An 18576-nucleotide genomic window follows, 5' to 3' on the forward strand; every position below is an offset into this window, starting at 1 on the left:
CAGCCCGGGGTGGGCTGCGTGCGTGTCTGGCCCCGCCGCCCCCTCTCTGCCCGGGCGGGAGCGGCTTCGCGGCGGGTTGCTGTTGGTTTCCAAGTTCCACGAGGTATCTTCTGATGGAAAACATGCTAATTAAGAAAAAATAATCATTTGTAGCTATTTATTAGCCAGCGTGAGCACGTGTGTTGCTTTTAGATGGCTTCCAAAGTTGTTTTCTAACCCCCTCCTAGTTCTGCGGTGCCATGAGATGGCATCATCAGGTACTTTGTGAGCACCTGTTCCATACGTTAGACTGATCCCTGAGAACTGACAAACAGAGCCCCTCCTCTCGGGAGTGGAAGAGTGGGGTCGGCAGGGTGAAGACCAGGGCCTGGAACTTGGGCAACAAGTTCAGTAGGTAAACGGTGGGTGGTTGATTTCCCAGTGAACTCAGGCATCATATTTATCTCCACCGTCATTGCTGGAGGGAGAAATGCGTCGTGTCAGTGAGACCTTGGAAGAATGTGTTTCCAGTTGTTAAAGAGCAGGTAGGCAGAGAAGATTGCAGAGGGCAGCCTGAAAGGGCTGATGCAGTTCGGCTCGAACTCACTTGCTCAACACCAGTGACATTAATTTGGCAGGGAAGGATTTGAACCTTTCCCTCCACTCAGCATTCTTGGGTTTTGGTGACAGCCTATTTGGAACCAGTGAATTAACATTGGTTAAATATTCTCTATCTTCCTTTCAAAAAGGGAGGGGCACAGTTGAACTTAAATTTGAATGTACGCAAGCCCTTTTCCTTAAAGCCTTGAAACCTTGCTTGTAATTCTTTCAGATACATGACTTCCCTCATCAGCATCAACAGTCATGGAAGGCTTACCGTCTCTGGGGCATTCTTTAGGATCTGAAGATGATAGCTTGGTTGTTTGGTCATTGGATGTGTTTAGATGAAGGGGGTCTCAGTAATCCAAACTAAAAGTTAATTACCCCCCCAAATAAGCACTTTTAAATAGATCAAAATTAAGGCTTTTTGGCCATTAGTGATTTTGCTCTCTTACAGGATCTATGTTTTCCCACACTGTTTTCAGATCTCTTTTCCTGATTTGTATTAGGACCAGGCATGTGCCAGGTTGTGAAATAAATTGATTTGGAAGGAACCCTTTTGGTCAACTTGCTAGTGTGCAGATTGCCTATATGATGACAGCGGTGTGCTTTTTAAAAGTGAACTTTTTACAAAAATCCCAACTCATTTAGACTGGTAATCATATTGTTAAGTTACCACTGCAAGTGACTCCCCCCCCCCCCCCCCCCCCCCCCCCCCCCCCCCCCGCCCATGTGAGTCTGTGAGCGAGGAAGTGGCTATTGGATACTTTGTTGCCTCTGAGCAGCTATTTTGTAACTGCTCAGCAGTTAGTCACTTAGCAAATATTAACTGAGTGCCTGTACCCTGTCTGTATTCTAGGTCCTGGGAACTTAGCAATGGACAATATTTAAAAAACCCTCAGAATGTACAAATATGATCTCTGCTTTCTCAACAAGCAACTTGTGAAATAATGTATACTTCAGAGTAAAACATGCCTTTTTATTTAGGCGATTATGTCTGTTTTAAATTTCTGAAATAATGTGTTCGAATGAATTCAATGATAGGAAGTTTGTAGTAGAGAAGTGTGGTTCTTTCTCCTTGCTTCTAATCCCATGCCTTCAGGACATAAAACCTGGGGGTGCTATCTTAGAAACTTTTCTGTTTGCCCTGAAAACATGCCCCCCACCCCCCCAGAATAAATTGTAAGATTCGTCTTACAACATGGGTATCTTTCTGTACACACATTTGGTCTGTTTCCTCCTAGCTACTGTAAGCACAAGGATCTCCCTCTTAAGGAATGTGCCATCATTTGTTTACCCAGAACTCTTATTGATGGCCATTGACATTTGCTCCTAATTAAAAAAAAATTAATGTTTATTTATTTTGAGAAAGAGCAAGTGGGGGAGGGGCGGGGGGGGAGAGAGAGAGAGAGAGAGAGAGAGAGAGAGAGAGAGAATGAGAATCCCAAGCAGGCTTCACACTGTCAGCACAGAGCCCTGATGCAGTGTGGGGCTCGAATTCACAAACCATGAGATCATGACCTGGGCTGATACCAAGACTGGGACACTTAACCGCCTGAGCCACTCAGGTGCCTAGACATTTGCTTCTAATTTTTAGTACCTGTGTCAAATGTTGAAATGAGACAGCCTACTATTAGGACTTCCGTAGAACATTAACTAGAAGTGGTACTTCTGGGTCGTTTAAAGTTTTTATAGATATTGCTCAACTGCTATTCAAAAAATTTATACAAAGTTAGGCTCCATAGGGTGCATTTTTGCCCTTTGCACCCTTAACCATTCACTGTGGGCTTGCGTGATGTCAAGTGGGGAACTGAAAGGTGCAGGGATGTTGTTCCCTAGGGATTCTCAGCCAGGAGGCGCAAGGTAGGGAAGGGCTCGGGTGCTGATGCGAGCTGGAGTCGTGAGGAGGAAGAGTCACTTGTGCTGTGCTTTGGGGCGGTGAGTGGGGATGGAGCTGGGGGCTGCTTAGGAATGCCGCCTTCAGACATCAGATTGGGTTTTTCTGACATTGTCGTTTCTAGAAGGAGGAAGTACAGGGCAAAATGTCATCTGGAAGGAAAGGCATTTTAAGCTCCCAGATTAAAAAAAAAAAAAACTGGGAAGAAAGGCACTTCTAAATCCTGATAGTTTATAAAGAAGCCGGAGAGGCTAGTCTAACAAAATTCACAGGCACTCACATAGTACTTCATTGGTGGGTTTTCCCTACCCACCCTGTGCCCCCATAGCTGAGTTGTTGGCTGGCTGTTCACCTGCTGGGCTCTAGCCTCCTGGAGCCTCGGACAGTGCCAGTGTCCACAGCTGTACCCCCACACGGTGCCTGTCATGTAGTCGAATTCGGTACAGGTGCGCTGAGGAACTAACAAATGGTGAGCCTTCTGTTAGAGGAGCCATGAGGATGAGGCGCAGAGCAGCTCTCTGCGTGGGCGGGGTCTGGGTACAGCCCGGGGCTTCCAGTAGCAGCAGGGATTGTGCCCGGTGGCCTCTGGCTTGCGAGAGAGGTGGGGAGAGACCAGCTCGCTCACCTTGAGAGCTGTAAAGAAGTATGGACTTGCAGCCCCGACTTTGGGAAGTCGCTGGAGGATTTTAAGGAAGGAAGTAACATACAAGCTGATGAGCTTTGCATTTAGAAAGAGGACCTTGGAGCATTAATCACTTAAAGGATGCCAGCACGAGGACCAGGAAGGAGAGAGGATGAGAGCCTGAACTAAAGGCAACTGGGAAATGAGAGGGGAAAACACCAGTCTCCAGGGCCTGGTGACTGGACATGAGGGAGAGTGTGACTCGTGGATGTGGTTGCTGTTGACCCAATCAGAGCTGAAGCAAGGAGGAAATTCCATTTCTGGATGTACTGAGTTTTTGTGATTGATGAGGCTGTTTTATTTTGGAGCTCAGAATAGAGGTCTGGGATAGAAATAGTGCTCTAGGTGGTCATTCAGCACTAAAGATGAAAAAGCATCAAAGTTGATGCTATTCCCAGGAAGAGCACGTGGAGTGAGGAAGGACTGTGGACTGAAGATAAACTTAAAGTTTGCAGGAGCAACGATGTCTCCGCACTGCGTCCTGGGGGAGGAGGGAGAAGGAAGCAAAGGGGTGAGAAGTGGGAAGAGAGAGAATGGCAGATGCTTTACGGAGAGGAGAGTAGAGTTCTGGATGCAGCTGAGTCGTCTTGTAAGGATGGAGAGCAGCTCATTGGAGGTGGTGGTAAGCAGGTCGTGGATGTCAGGACAGGCTACTGTGTTCAGTTTTCAAATATGTTGGTAAAAAATAGCAAGACTAGAATTACCTAGGTAGCAGCGCAAAAATTTGATTGTATTAGATTTCATTTTTTATAGCTATAAAAAAAGCAATGAATTAGATGGTTTTTCAAGTTTGCTTTAACTATGTGTCTCTGACTGTGTTATGGTTATACCAATCTATCTTTTCCTTGGATTGTGGACTCTCACTGATTTACTTGATGTATTGTGGTTTTTACTACATAGGGCAGCTTCATATATATACATGATCATAATGCTGAGATATGTGCAGGGATCATTATTGTTTCAATACTTTATGGATTAGGGGCACCTGGCTGGCTCAGTCCATTAAGCGTCTGATTTGGGCGCAGCTCATGATCTCGCGGTTTGTGGGTTCGAGCCCCACTTTGGGCTGTATGCTGACAGCTCAGAGCCTGGAGCCTGCTTCAGATTCTGTGTCTCCCCCTCTCTCTGTGCCTCTGCCACTTGTTCTGTCTCTCTCTCAAAGAGGAATAAACATTTAAAAAAATTGGGGGGGCATGTGTGTGGCTCAGTCAGTTGGACGTCTGACTTTGGCTCAGATCATGATCTCATGGTCTGTGAGTTCGAGCTCTATGTCGGGCTCTGGGCAGGCAGCTCAGAGCCGGGAGTCTGCCTTGGTTTCTGTGTCTCCCTCTCTCTCTGCTTCTCCCCAGCTCGCGCTCTGTCTCTCTCTCACACTCTCTCTCCTAAACATTAAAGAAAAATTTTTTTATTTAGATGGAGCACGTGGGTGGCTCAGTTGATTAAGCACCCAACTTCAGCTCAGGTCATAATGTCACAGCTCTTGTGTTTGTGCTGACAGCTCAGAGCCTGGAGCCTGCTTTGGTTTCTGTCTCCCTCTCTGTCTGCCCCTCCCCCACCTGCACTCTGTGTCTCTCTTTCTGTCTCAAAAATAAATGTTAAAAAATTAAAAAAAAATTTTTAGAATACTTTATGGATTAAAATCCAAAAATAGGACAACATGAGGAATCATTTACTCCTTACTTTCAGTATTTTAAATTATTACTTCATTTATCACCCCTATTCTTTCACTTTTTAAAATTCTGAAATATTTTAAAACAAATCTGAGATACAATTTCACCTGTAATCATTTCACTTAGAATATTCAACAAGTTAAAGACTTTTTAAGAAATATAACCACAGTGTCAGTATTATCCTCAGATTAGCGACACCTTAATATTATTCCAGTTCTCAGTTGTTTTTTGTTGTTTTTTTAGCACACCCCCAATGCAGGTATTGCCTGGGAATTAGCAGTGCTCTGCAGGAAATACTATTATTGCCATTTTGTGTTTGTGGAAATGAGAAGTTGAGTAAAGGCGTCTGGCTCTTCAGGAGTGGCCCTCCTCCCTGCTGTCATCCTCATAGTGGCATTCACCTGGTGACAGGAGGGAACAAATTGCAGATTAAAAAAAATTGTACTGTAACTTCCAGAGGAAGCGAGGGCTTTTCTCCAGAATATGGGCACTCACCCTCCCTCCCCCAGAAGCTGGGAACAAATCTCTCTCCTTTAGCATTTTAATATCCCCAGTTGGTTTTTCTACCTATCCTGTTGCCGGGGCAGCTCTGTGTGCTGATTGGCTGAGGCCACAGCCACCTGAACCAATCGCGTGGCAAGGCTACATTAACTAGATGGAGTTAAAATAATAGGCCTTTCTGGAGCTGGGAATGAGGTCAGTCCCCTTCGTGCCACCTCACCCAGTAGGCACGACAGTGGGAGAAGGTCAGAAGGACGGTGAGAACACAGCGTCCACCACGTGTCTTCAAGTCACCCGTTAGAACCATCCATGATGACAGAGGCCTGTGTGTAACAAGGAAGGAGCCGCCACAGCATCAGCAAACACAAAATACGCGCTGCATAGTTCACTCGCGCACACGTACGGTATGTTCCCTACCCTTAAGGGCAAGAAATACAAATGTGAAAATATCTGTGAACATTAGCCAACACAGTACTACCTAGAAAATCAGAACAGGCACAGGAGGATTGAACTTTGCAAGTATGGTGCTCAGAACTTTGGGGACAGAACTAAGTTTGTTTTCCTTGAGCTACAAATACATTTTAACCTTTTTTTTTTTTTTTGGAATAGTTTCCATTTTGTAATTTAAATGTTTTTTTAAATTTTATTTTAGTATTATTATTTTATTTTACAGAGAGAGTGTGCAGGCAGGGGAAGAGAGGGACAGAGGAAGAGAGAGAGAGAGGGAATCTCAAATGGGCTCTGTCCTCTGCCCAATTGGGGGCTGGATCTCACCACCCTGCAATAATGAGCTGAAATCAAGAGTCCAACACTCAACTGACTGAGCCATCCAGGAGCCCCATAATTTATTTGTTTTTATTTTTTTTTCTTAAGCCTTTAAAAAAATTATTTATTTTAGGCAGGGTGAGAGGGACAGAGAGAGAAGGGGGCACAGAATCCGAAGCAGGCTCCAGCCTCCGCTGTCAGCACAGAGCCTGAAATGAGGTTTGAACCCATGAGCTGTGAGATCATGACCCGAGCTTGAAGTCAGATGCTCTATCGGCTGAGTCACCCAGGCATCCCATATATGTTTTTTAAAATAAACTTTTAATTGTGAAATGATTTTAGATTTACAGCAATGTTACAAAGTTAGAAACCGAGAGTACCTCTATACCCCTCACCCAGTTTCCCCTATTAACGTCACACATTACCATGGTAATGTCAAAACAAGGAAACTAACGTTGGTACTTAACTATTAATCAAGCTCCAGACTTTATTTGGATTTCACCAGTTTTTCCACAAATGTCCAATCCAGGATATCATGTTGCGTTTAGTTTTGTCTGACGTGATGTGAAACTAAGTTAGTAGTCCAAATTACAGCACGCTGTCTCAAAAATGAGGCACGCATGTCATTAGAAATGAACCTGCATGGATCAAATCGAATTTTAGCTAATTTAGGTGCTTTGTGAATGATTTTTGCCATTTGGCAAAAGCCTGCTTATTATGTTCCACTGGTTTATGACGGAGGCTGACACAGCCTAACAGTGAAAGGCTCAGGCTATAGACTCATGCTGTCTGCATTCAAATTTTGCCTCTGTCATTTAGCTTGAAGTCTGACTTTGGACAAGCCACTCTATCTCCTGTGTTTTATTTTCCTCTTCTGTAAAAGAGAAGAATACTAGTACCTACCTTGTAGAGCGATTTGAGGTCTAAATGACATAATTCTTACACAGTGCAAGGAATAATGTGTCAAGCTATTGCTTATGATTTACTCTTATTCTTTTGAGTAGGGACTGCCTTGAAGTTAACTTTTTTTCTGAAGCTCTTTAATGTCAATGAATACTCTCAACAGAAGTCCAGGAGAAATATTCATGCTGTACAAACAAAAATCTTGGCAAATACTTTGAGTTACTTCAGAAGTAACAATTAGCATGGAATCAACTCATATTCTTTTTTTTTAAATTTTTTTAATGTTTTATTTATTTTTGATACAGAGAGAGACAGAGCATGAGAGGAGGAGGGGCAGAGAGAGAAGGAGACACAGAACCAGAAGCAGGCTCCAAGCTCTGAGCTAGCTGTCAGCACAGAGCCTGACATGGGGCTCGAACCCACGAACGTGAGATCTGACCTGAGCCAAAGTTGGAGGCTTAACCGACTGAGCCACCCAAGCGCCCCTCAACTCATATTCTTATTACAACCTCCAAACTCTGTGATCAATTCGGGTTTTGTTTTCTAGCCTTATTTATTCCTAGCCTTACTATTCTACCTATGTTTTTGTTTTTTGTTTTGTTTTGTTTTTTCCTTCAAGATGCTAAAGGCCAATACATTTGCATAAGTGATTAGGATGTATTTTAGAGGGTGTAGAGACACATACTTCCCACCCCTCTCTTCCACTCCCCGCCCACCCTAAGCACTCCTGCAAAACCCTGGGGCCACCGGACCCACACCCTGCTTTCTTACACTGGTTTTGCAGGTACTCATTCAGATTGTTAATGCAATTTTCTGTTATTTTGCTTTTGCCTGTGTCTTTTCTGTTTTAATTTTCTGTTGTCTTGCCCCCCTCCCTTTAGAAAGTACCTGTTTTCTTATGAAAAATTCTAACATATAGAGCAGTGAAGAAAAGGATGCCTTTACTCAGCTTTTAAAATGAGTCTACAGCTAGTTTCATTTTTGAATATTTTCCTGCTACTTTTTGCACATTCTCCCCTGTTGCATTGTGAAGCAAATCTCAGACTTGTCTCTAGGTATTTCCACCATGTATGTCTAAAAAACAAAACTTCCCCCTTTAAAAATATAATCATAATATCATTATCAGACAGTTTAAAAATGAACAGCAAAAAAGAAACAGTAATTTTTCAGTTATCATAAATAACAATCCATTTTTACATTTTCTTAATTTTCTCAAGTGTATTCTTTTTCTAAATGCAGTTTGTTTGAATTTGATTGAAACTAGGTCCATATCATGTGATTGCTTCATATGTGTCCGAAATTTTTTTTAACTTATGGGTTCTTTTAAACAGTTTTGGATTTTTTAAGTTGATTTATTTATTTTGAGCGAGACAGAGACGGAGGAAGTGGGGGAGGGGCAGAGAGAGCAGGAGGCGAGAATCCCAGGCGGGCTCCTCACTGTTGGTACAGAGCCCCACCCGGGGGTTGAGCCCCATGAAGCCGTGAGACCATGACCTGAGTCAAAACCAAGAGGCAGAAGCTCAACTGACTGAGCCCCCCATGTGCCCCTGAATCTCTAGGTTCTTTTACCACCTTGTTCTTTTTCTCTTTTTTCTTTTAAAATTATTTTGTTGTATAAACTGTGACTTTTGTTTCATAGTCTTTTCCGCCACTGAATTTTGCTAATTCAATCCCTATGTCATTATGAACACCTTTTTCAGTTCCTTACATCATAAAAAGGTAGAGTCTGGGTCATTGTCAGCCTCTGATTTGTGATGCTAGCAGCCATTGAAGAACATTGCATAGATCTCTTAATTCCTTAGTGGTTGCTAACTATTGACAGTTTAATTTTATCATTCTTTCTTCATTTATTGGCTTGAATGCATGTGTACAAAGAAACTTTGCCTCATATGTTGGTTACCCTGAGGTGTAGTTTTTCTAGGAAAAGCAGGATACATGCCTGATTCTTTCTTTTATTATTTATTTTTCAAAACCACAAGTGGACTGCCTCCAAAGATCACAAATTAAAGGTTTTCAGAAAGGCTCTCTTTAAAAAACGAGTATTATTATGAATCTGTGGATATTAGCATATTTGATAAAGTGCAGTCCCTTGCGTTTATAGGTTTTTTATTTTTGAGAGACAGAGAGAGACAGTGTGAGCAGGGGAGGGTCAGAGAGAGAGGGAGACACAGAATCTAAAGAGGCTCCAGGCTCTGAGCTAGCTGTCAGCACAGAGCCCGACATGGGGCTTGAACCCACGAACCGTGAGACCATGACCTGAGCTGAAGCCGGATGCTTAACCAACTGAGCCACCCAGGTGCCCCCAGGGACATATTTAAAGATGCCACCTCCTTTTCTATAGCTCAATTATTTTCAATTATTGGCTGCAGTCACTAGCCTTGTGCATGGCTTTGTTTTATTTTGTTTTGTTTTTGGTGTTTTTGTCAGGGCATCTTTAGAATAGATTCCTATCACTGGGTTACTGGATCAAAAGGTACATGCATGTTTAAGTTGGCCAGATATTGTCACTTCCCCTTCCTTAGGGATTGTGTTCCTTTGCATTCCCATGTTTATGAGGTCACGTGTTTCCTCCCAAGCTTGCCAGCCGCATGTGTTGTCACGCCCTTGGGTTTTTGCCCATCTGATGGGTGAGCAGAGGTGGCTCAGTGTACACTCGCAATTCCCTGGCTCAATTCTGATGCCTAGTTTGGGCATTTTTGAAATGTGCTAGTGTTCCTTGTAATTGTTTTTCTTTTTCTTTCTTTCTTTCTTTCTTTCTTTCTTTCTTTCTTTCTTTCTTTCTTTTTTTGGAGTGGGTATCGGGTGGGTGGGTATTTGAAATAAGCTATTGTCCCCTTGTTGATTTTTGTTAAAAATGCAAATGACTTAGGTTTTCATCCTATAATTCTCACTCGAAGGAAGAATTGGTGTGTAAGTTGTGTCCTACCGGCCGCCTTTCCTTAGTTCTCTGCACTTAGGAATTTAGAAGTTGCTTGAGAATCTAGGAGCTTCTCTGCCATCTTCACCCTCGCCCTTCGCTCTGCCTTGCTGGTGGATGTTCTTCTTACCGTCAAGATCACACAAGGCAGGGAGAGAAAACACTCTTTCCTGTGATTATGTATTATGTGCTGGGGTCTCCCAGCCATGGTACTGGTGTTGTGGGCTTAGGGAGAGCTGATGTGAGTGCTTCTTCAGAAAGGATGAGTGGAAGTTTGCCGGGCTGGGAAAGGGGAGATCGTTTCTGGTTCCAGGCAGGACGTGGGGAAGGGTAGGAGGTACTGGGAGTCGGTACAGAGGGGTAGGTGGTGGGGGTAGGAAATGAGTTTGGAGATTGTGTTGAGTGGCTAGTGGGACTGTGGATTCTTAAAATTTTATCCTGGAAGCAGCTGTAAATAACGAGATTGTTTGCTGGTCTGTTGGTTTGTAAGGGAATAAGGACATCAGAGGTACAAAATGACAAAAACATATGCAGAGATAGTCAACCTCACCAGCAATTTTAAAAAAGCAAAGTAAAACAGACTTGTAAAAAGTGACTAGACAGGGGGCTTCTGGCTGGCTCAGTCAGTAGAGCCTGTGACTCTTGATCTCAGGGTTGTGAGTTCAAGCCCCACACTGGGCATAGAACAAAAAAAAAAAAATAAGTATAGCTAAAGTGAAAATGATTGATTAAACCAGTGCTGATAGGAATGGGGGATAAGGGAACAGGTTCTCTATGACACTGTCGATGAGACCACAACTTGGAAGATGTATTTGGGAGGTCTATTTGGCAATATTCATTAAGGAAAATATATGCTCTTGGACCCAACCTTCCTTTTTCTTTGGTCTCTACCCACAAATACACAAAGGTAGACACATGAAGCTGTTCCTTGTAGCATTGTTTATAATGTCAAGAAAATAATGGCAGCAAATCATTTATTTAACAAATGTGTACTGGCAGCCAGCTATGTGGCAGGCACTGATCGGCCTGCTGGGCATACAGCAGTGAACGGAGCACTCACGTGTGCCCTCAAGGAGCTTACGCTCTAGTTGGATGGGTGGAGAGGAGCCCACATAGATCTGCCAAGTACGTGATACACAGTATCTCAGTGATAAGTGCTGCTGTCAGATACACATGGGAGGGGATAGAGAGCACCGAGGAGCCCTCCCCGGGAGAGTAGCAGTAGAACTGAGACCTGAGGCTGGTAAGGGGTGAGCCATGAGGTTATCTAGGGGAAGAGTGGTCCAGGCAGTGGGACCAGCACGGGCACAAAGGGCATGAGATAGGAATAGAAATGAGTCCAGGGCAGTTGGACTGAATCAGAGAAGAGAGGGGGGTAGGAGATGAGGCCACAGGTAACATGGTGGAGGGATAATGTGAGGGGAAGTGGGGTGGGGGGCAGCTGAGCCTGTAGGCCTGGTAGGCACTGATAAGGCTTTTACTTTCAGAGATGGGCAGCAGAGGAGGGATGTGATTGAGTAAGAATGGACCATGAGTCATGTGCCAGCCCCTCTTTGAGGCGGTGAGGACACAGTGAAGGAAACAGATGGCAATCCCTGCCCTTCTGTGGTGGTGACAGGAGTTCTGTTTTAAAAGGATCAGTATCACAGCACCCGGGCGGGTCAGTCATTTGAGTGTTCGACTTCGGCTCAGGTCATGCTCTCATGGTTCGTGAGTGTGAGCTCCACTTCAGGGTTTGTGCTGACAGCTCAGAGCCTGGAGCTTTGGATTCTGTCTTTCCCTTGCTCTCTGTCCCTCCCCCGTTCATACTCTGTCTCTCTTTCTCTCTCTCAAAAATAAACATTAAAAAAAAAAGGATCATTCTCATTTTGGTGAGAAGAGACTCTAGGAGTATTGGGTGTAGGCAGAAAGCTCAGTTAGGAAGCTGCTGTATTTTCCGGGTAAAAGCCGATGGAGGCTTAGAACAGTTCTGTAAGACGTGGTGGAAGAAGGCTGCACTGTGGGTAGCTTCTGCTCATGGAGCCAGTGGGATTCAGGGACGGATTGGATTTGGAGTGTGAGGGGGGGAAAAAGCAGTAGGAAGGCTCTGAGATTTATAGTCTGAGCAAATGGAAGAACAATGGTGCCATTTACTGAAATGAAGAATTTGGGTTGAGCAGATTTTGGAGGAAAAAGCAGAAATTGTCTTTTGGACATGCTTAATCTGAAATGTTTGGCCACAAATCTGGGTGTCCTGTGCCCTAATCTGGTTGACACATAAAATAAACCATCACAGACTTACCCTTTGTCAAACTGACACCCATACACAGCTCCTTAACACTGTACATAATCTACAAATAAAGACACTGACAAGGTCTTAATTCTGCCCAACACGGTACAGCTCTGTTGTGTGCACCTGAAAACACGTGAACCCCTTATCCAGAAGAGGAGATAAATCCTGAGGCATGTTTACTCTTCTCCTTGACATTCCGTAACTTAAATACTATGATGTAAAGTTACCAATACTTAAATTCTGTGATGTAAAGTTAGTACCTCTTCTGTTCCATGACAAAATGATGAGAAGAAAAAGATATTTGCTTTATATATATGTTAATAGATAAGCACATAAAACTACTAAAGACAAGGAGGGAATACTTTTGACAATTCTAGTCCTCATTTCTGTAACTCATCACATAATCATGGCTGGTATTTATAACTACTTTCTTTTGCTGTTCACTCAATATTTCCCTTGTCTTCAGCAAGCACCTCAGCTAGTTGTGGGGTTTTTTTTTTGTCTTTGTTTTTGTTTTTACCAGGTAGAGTGACTCAGATCTTTATTTCTGAAGGGTCTGAGCCTTTAGTAGTACTGTTTGAGTTGAGTCATTGGATCTTTCCATTGACTTTAATCACAGGGCCTCTTACTACTAAGAGACGCCACCAGGGATCTCCTCCCATCCTAGGTATGATCTTCCTTGTCCCACTGTAGTCCCCTCTCCCCTTGCTAGTCAGGATCAATCACCCCGGCCACCACACTCATCCGTGACTTCCCTGGCTTGTTGATTCAGAGACACAAAGAGCTCAAAGTGGCCAAGTGGCAGTCTTTGCTTTCAGTTCAATGGAATTATTGTGTCTCCTTGTCAAGTATTCCTCCTGTTGGAACCAAGAGCTCCAGGCCAACAGAGCATAAAGTCAGAGAGACTGGAAGCACAAATTTTGCCAGTGGACATGTAGGGATAATAGTGAGTGATGTCACTCTCATTTCTATGCTGTGATTCCTAGAACTGTGAATTCTGGTTATGGGGACACAGCATCAGGTACTGGACACGGATTCCGGCCATATATGGCCATGTAGAGAACTTTGTCCCAGCCCTGCCAGGTGTGGCCACCCAGCTGGCACTGTCACTGAGTGTGCAAGAGGCCATTCCACCATTCTGTCTGGCCATCTGCTTGAAGAGGGTGGGAAACACGATCAGACCAGTGAATTCCATGTTTATGGACCCACTGCACCATCTTATCTTATTTACTGTGAAGCGAGCCTCTTAATCAGAAGCAGTGCTGTGTGGAAGACCACAGTCATGGGTAAAGGGTTCCAGAAGTCCAAGAGTTGTAGCAACAGGATTTCATGCAGGGAAGGCAAATCCTTATTCAGAATAAATGTGTATTCCAGTGAGAACCAAACACTGTCCCTTCCACAGTGGACGTGGTCCAGTGTAATCAGCCTGCTCCTTGGTCACTGGCTGGTCACTTCATGGAATGGTGCCAGATTGGAGGTTCCATATTGGTCTCTGCTGTTGGCAGATTGGACCCTCAGTGGTGGTCATACCCAGATTGCATATGGCAAGTGGAAGTCCGTGTTGCTGAACCCATGCATAACTTACCTCCCCGTCCCCATGGCCACTTTGTGAGCCCCTTGGTCAATGGCAGGAGTGACTGGGGAAACAGCCTGACTGGCATCTGCAGAGCAAGTCACCCTAGCTACATGATCGTTAAAATCCTCCTTTGCTGCAGTCCCTCTTTTTTTTTTTTAACTTTAAAAAAAATGTTTTTCTTTATTTTTTGAGAGACAGAGAGAGACGGCGTGAGCAGGGGGAGGGTCAGAGAGAAAGGGAGACACAGAATCTGAAGCAGCCTCCAGTCTCTGGGCTAGCTGTCAGCACAGAGCCCAATGCGGGGACCGAACCCAAGAACCGTGAGATCATGACCTGAGCTGAAGCTGGACGCTTAACCGACTGAGCCACCCAGGCGCCCCTGCAGTCCCTCTTTGATGAGCGTTCACATGAGACCCAAAAAAAGTTTCACATTTTCCTCCTCCTCCTCCTCCTCCCCCTTTATCCCCACCACCACCACTGCTGCCCCCTTCTTCTCTTCCTTTTGCCGATTCAGAGAGGTCTGCGTGTATAACCTCATCTTCAGCTTTACCCAGAGCCGGGGGTCCAGCCTTGTTCTTTGTGTTTCCCCGACCGCCCAGCCAGACCACTGACCATCGCCCACGCGTCAGTATCTAATCTTACATCTGACCGCTTCTCCTTTTAAGCAAAGTGAACTACTAGGTGCACTGCTTGAAATCTGCCCCCAGGGAGGGTTTCCCTTGATCGTTGTCCTTCATGGCTGTGCCAGAGAGGGACCAGAGTGGCCCAGGTGTGCCCTCACAGGTGGTGCTTAGTACAGTCCAGGCTCCTCTGTCAACCAGGTCCTTCCTCTGTCGGCTCATTCTGGGGGACTCCTCGTGAGGCCATGGGTCAGGCTCGAGAGGGAAACTAGTGCAGCAGGAGTGGGGACCATGGGCATTTGGGCACTGATTCACGTAACTTACCTGTGCCTTCAGGGTCTGCTCGGGCCTGATCACGCATATGCCACTTCCCGTTGGTAACCAAGTGTCGCCATGCCCAGCTTTATAGCCTGGTGGGTTGATAACAGCCAGTTCACGAGGGCAGCTTACGTCGCCTGGTAACTTGGTGGTCTGTTGCCAAGCCTCCGGTCCCTATCAGAGTACAAGACCACGCCAAGAACTCTTTCTCAAAAGAAAAGTAGCTCCTCCCAGAGGATGGCAGGGCTGTGCTCCAGCTTCCTGAGGACCCGCACTGTCATCCACCTGCGGGGGCCTGACAGAGGCTCAGAGCAACGTCCCTGTCCCTGTCTGCCACTTCCTGCCCTCGGGGATCTGGTGGGTCATAAAGATCCGCAGGACAAAGTGGTTTGCGCAGCACCATGGACCTCTTACAGATCCTTCTCTTGTCGTGGGCTCCACTCAGAAGCAGTAGCTTTTTGGGCCATTTGCTAACGAGGTTGGAATAACACAGCATAGGTTGCCTCCAAAGTCAAAAGAGGCCACCACATTATACATTTTTTAATTGTTTGTTTTTGAGAGTGAGACAGACATAGAACATGAGCTGGGAAGGAGCAGAGAGAGTGGGAGACACAGAATCCGAAGCAGGTTCCAGGCTCTGAGCTGTCAGCACAGAGCCCGACATGGGGCTCGAATCCACGAACTGTGGGATCATGACCTGAGCTGAAGCCAGACGCTTAACCGACGGAGCCCCCCAGGTGCCCCTAGGCCCACTACATTATTAGAGGGCAGTCTATTGTGCTCAGTCTGTAAGTTGAAATATTAATTTCACCCAAAGCCACTTCACAGAAACACCCAGAATCATGTTTGACCAAATATCTAGGCACTCCATGGTAGAATTCACCATCACACTTCCTTATAAAATTGAAATATGCACTTCATCAATAAACACTGTAGTGTTTTTTCTTTCTTCTTTTGTTTTAGGTTAGATGTGTGTGATACAAGAAAACACACTTTTATGTTTTATTATCCGCTATTTATTGTAAACGATGTTCAGTGCTTTCTTGCAGCTAGTTGGAAGGTTTTTTCCTTCAGATACATACCTGCAGAAGGTTTGCATCTCCGTTTTCAATGCGTGATCATAGTGCAGGGAATAAGTTTGTAGAAAAGGCCCTGCTTTCCTTGTTTATTATTAGTGGACAATTAGATCTCATTGTCAGGAAGAATTGATGGCTGCAGCTTCCAAATTATTGAGCCTCTGCTAATAAATGCAACAGTTGTTCATAATTTGGTGGTAAATGACCTTTAAATGTAGATGTTTACGGAGGCTGTCCTTGGGGAACAATTTAACTTCCAAATGACACCCCTGAGTACTTGTTATCATTTAAATATGCTTCCTTTTGTCAATAACAGAATAACAAATACTGGTTAGATTTCTAATGTTGATTCAGATACCAGGGAACCTGCTGAATAAATTAGTGTACATTTGATTTATATTGACCAAAATTTTTTACATTGCTGTGTTACAGGTCAAGGTGACATACATTTAAATGCATTGTAGAGCAGAGGCCATGCTTGACTGACATGAATGCTTACACTGTTTTTAATTAACTTTTAAATATTATCCTAAAATTCCTTCTCAAATACCAATTATTAGGAGCAGGAATGAAATGAACCTAGTAGAAGGAAACCTTATTTTAGAAGTCAATAATCTTGATCTTTCCCATAAAAATTATTGGAGTAAATTATTGCTACATTTTATCTTTTAATTCGTAAAGAAATCAGGTGTGCTTTTTCCATCATAGACTCTGAATTCATTGTCTGTGGGTTTTACGTTTGCAGAAATAACATGAGATCATGTTGAAAATAAATTTTGCAAAGTTAATGAACAGAGTCGTATGTAGTGCAGAAAGTACTTTCTCAGGCAAATGCATTGTCTTAGTGCTGTGAACTTTTTCATTGATGGCATCATGGGAATGTGGAGGGGGATGGTTTGCGGGGTGTAGATGCGAATGGATTTTGTCAGCCATTCATTCCAAGTCCAGAGTAGTGTGTGTTTTAGAGAATTTTAATCAACACCTCATTTGCCCTTTGAGAGGCTATCTTCACAATGAATGCTGCTGCTTTTGCATATAAATAATGTTGGATACAAAGCAGTGTAGATTTTATTTCATTTATGACTCATGCAAGAAGATTTACATAGTTCAGAAGTTTAGAACTGAAAGGCACAAAGGTTTTTGTTTTGTTGGTTTTGTTTTGTTTTATTTTGTTTTAAACCGTGAAGATCTTTGTAGTTAATCAAGAGTGTACTTTGGGAATTCAGGATAGCCTTCTGTCCTTTGCTTCTCCAGAAGCTGCATGTCAAGAGAAGGCAGGAGAAAGCTCCTCTACATGAAAACTTTGCATCCAGAGGAACTTTTTCACTCCCCTCCAAAGCCATAAAGGATGTCTACTCCGCATGCCTGCAGTGAATGGCAGGGGGGCTGGGTTATCAGTTTAGTTTCAGCCATAGTGTGGGTCCTAGGCCAGTAGCTTTGTTACTAGGTTTCAATGTACCCAGAGCAGCATTTACCCCAGATTGCCCAGAAGGGAAAAGGAGTGACGCTATTGAAAATAGTAGTAAGAAAGAAAAGGAAGTGGAGAAGTTAGAATTGAAAGTGGCAAGAGAATGGCAAATGCTGCACGTGCCCAGAAGATGAGTCATTCAGTAGCGGGAATGCTTCTGAAGGACAGAGACAGCGTCACGCAGCACCCTAAGAGGTGATTGATACATGGAAAGACTTCGGGGTGGCAGTCCGATGGTCAGGGAGGAGGCAGGGAGTTGGGGAAAACAGGCTGATGTGATGGTGCTGCTGGTGGGTGGCACTTTGGAACTCTGTCCAAATCAGGGCTTGGCTTCTGGTGCAAATAATGAGCTGCTAAGGCTGTGGCACCCAGTCTCCCCTGTACACTGGCACTTCCTGGGTCCCACCCTCAGGGGGTCTGATGGTTCCGGAATATGGATTGAGCATGAGAAGGTTTAAAAGCACCTGGGTGATTCTGATGAGCAGTAGATCTGCCCTAAAAATGTCCCCAAGATGCTTGTGGAGATCATTAAGGCGGTTACTTGTCCCAATACATCTTAATAGGGTAAGTCTGTGGTTCTTGGGACCGATTAAATATACAGAGTTTTTAGACCCTCTGCCTAGGGATTCTCATGTAATTGGGGCTCAAGCTTTGGCACTGTTTAAAAGCGCGCCAGTTGACTTAATTTGTAGCCACGCCTGCAAATTCTGGAGTAAGTGACTTGCCCTGTTCTGAAAAAGGCGCCCAAAGGAGAAATGTTAGCTTCATGTAAAGCTTTGCAGGACGGGTTCACGTCGTGACTCAGCAGAAGTGTATCTAGGACCGGGGCCAGCTACCCTGTGTCTTCGCCTTCAGGAGGGTCACCCCTGAGCTTTGGAGCCTGACTTGGTTCCACGTTCTAGAAGTGATCCTGGTGAGGGCACGTGCTGTCATCAACCTCCCTCAGCCCCATTTCCCTAAAATGCTTCCCTCCTTTTTCTCTGAAAGCGTTCTTGTGAGTTCTGGGCACAGGGTAGGAACTCGCCTTGTGGGCGGCTCTTGTTATTTTTAGTTCTTTTTTTTTTTTTTAAGCTCTACACCGAATGTAGGGCTTGAACTTACAACCCCAAGATCAGAAGTCACGTGGGTAATAGATGGAACCAGCCAGGCACTGCATTTCTTGTATTTTTAATTAAAGCTTTGACAGTATGGGTCAGATGTCAGAATATATTTTACCTTCCTTTGATCTACTATGAAATTGTTTTTCTTTTTTCTCACTTTTCAATAATTCCCTGTTTAATGCACTGCTTTAGAGGAATTCTTTTTAAAAAGTAATATCAAAAGGTCCTTGCA

At 44.3% G+C, this 18576-nt stretch overlaps 1 protein-coding gene across 1 annotated transcript in view; it reads left to right on the plus strand.

Moving 5' to 3' along the window:
• Positions 1 to 18576, plus strand: part of SNX24 (sorting nexin 24) — a 156105-nt gene that overhangs the window by 1709 nt on the left and 135820 nt on the right. The window contains exon 4 of the mRNA XM_029941154.1: positions 4 to 103. Within this exon, the coding sequence (XP_029797014.1) occupies positions 4 to 103 (100 nt within the window). The remainder of the gene's footprint in view (positions 1 to 3; positions 104 to 18576) is intronic.

The sequence above is a fragment of the Suricata suricatta genome, chromosome 6, assembly GCF_006229205.1.
Source record: "Suricata suricatta isolate VVHF042 chromosome 6, meerkat_22Aug2017_6uvM2_HiC, whole genome shotgun sequence".
NCBI classification, from domain to species: Eukaryota; Metazoa; Chordata; class Mammalia; order Carnivora; family Herpestidae; genus Suricata; species Suricata suricatta.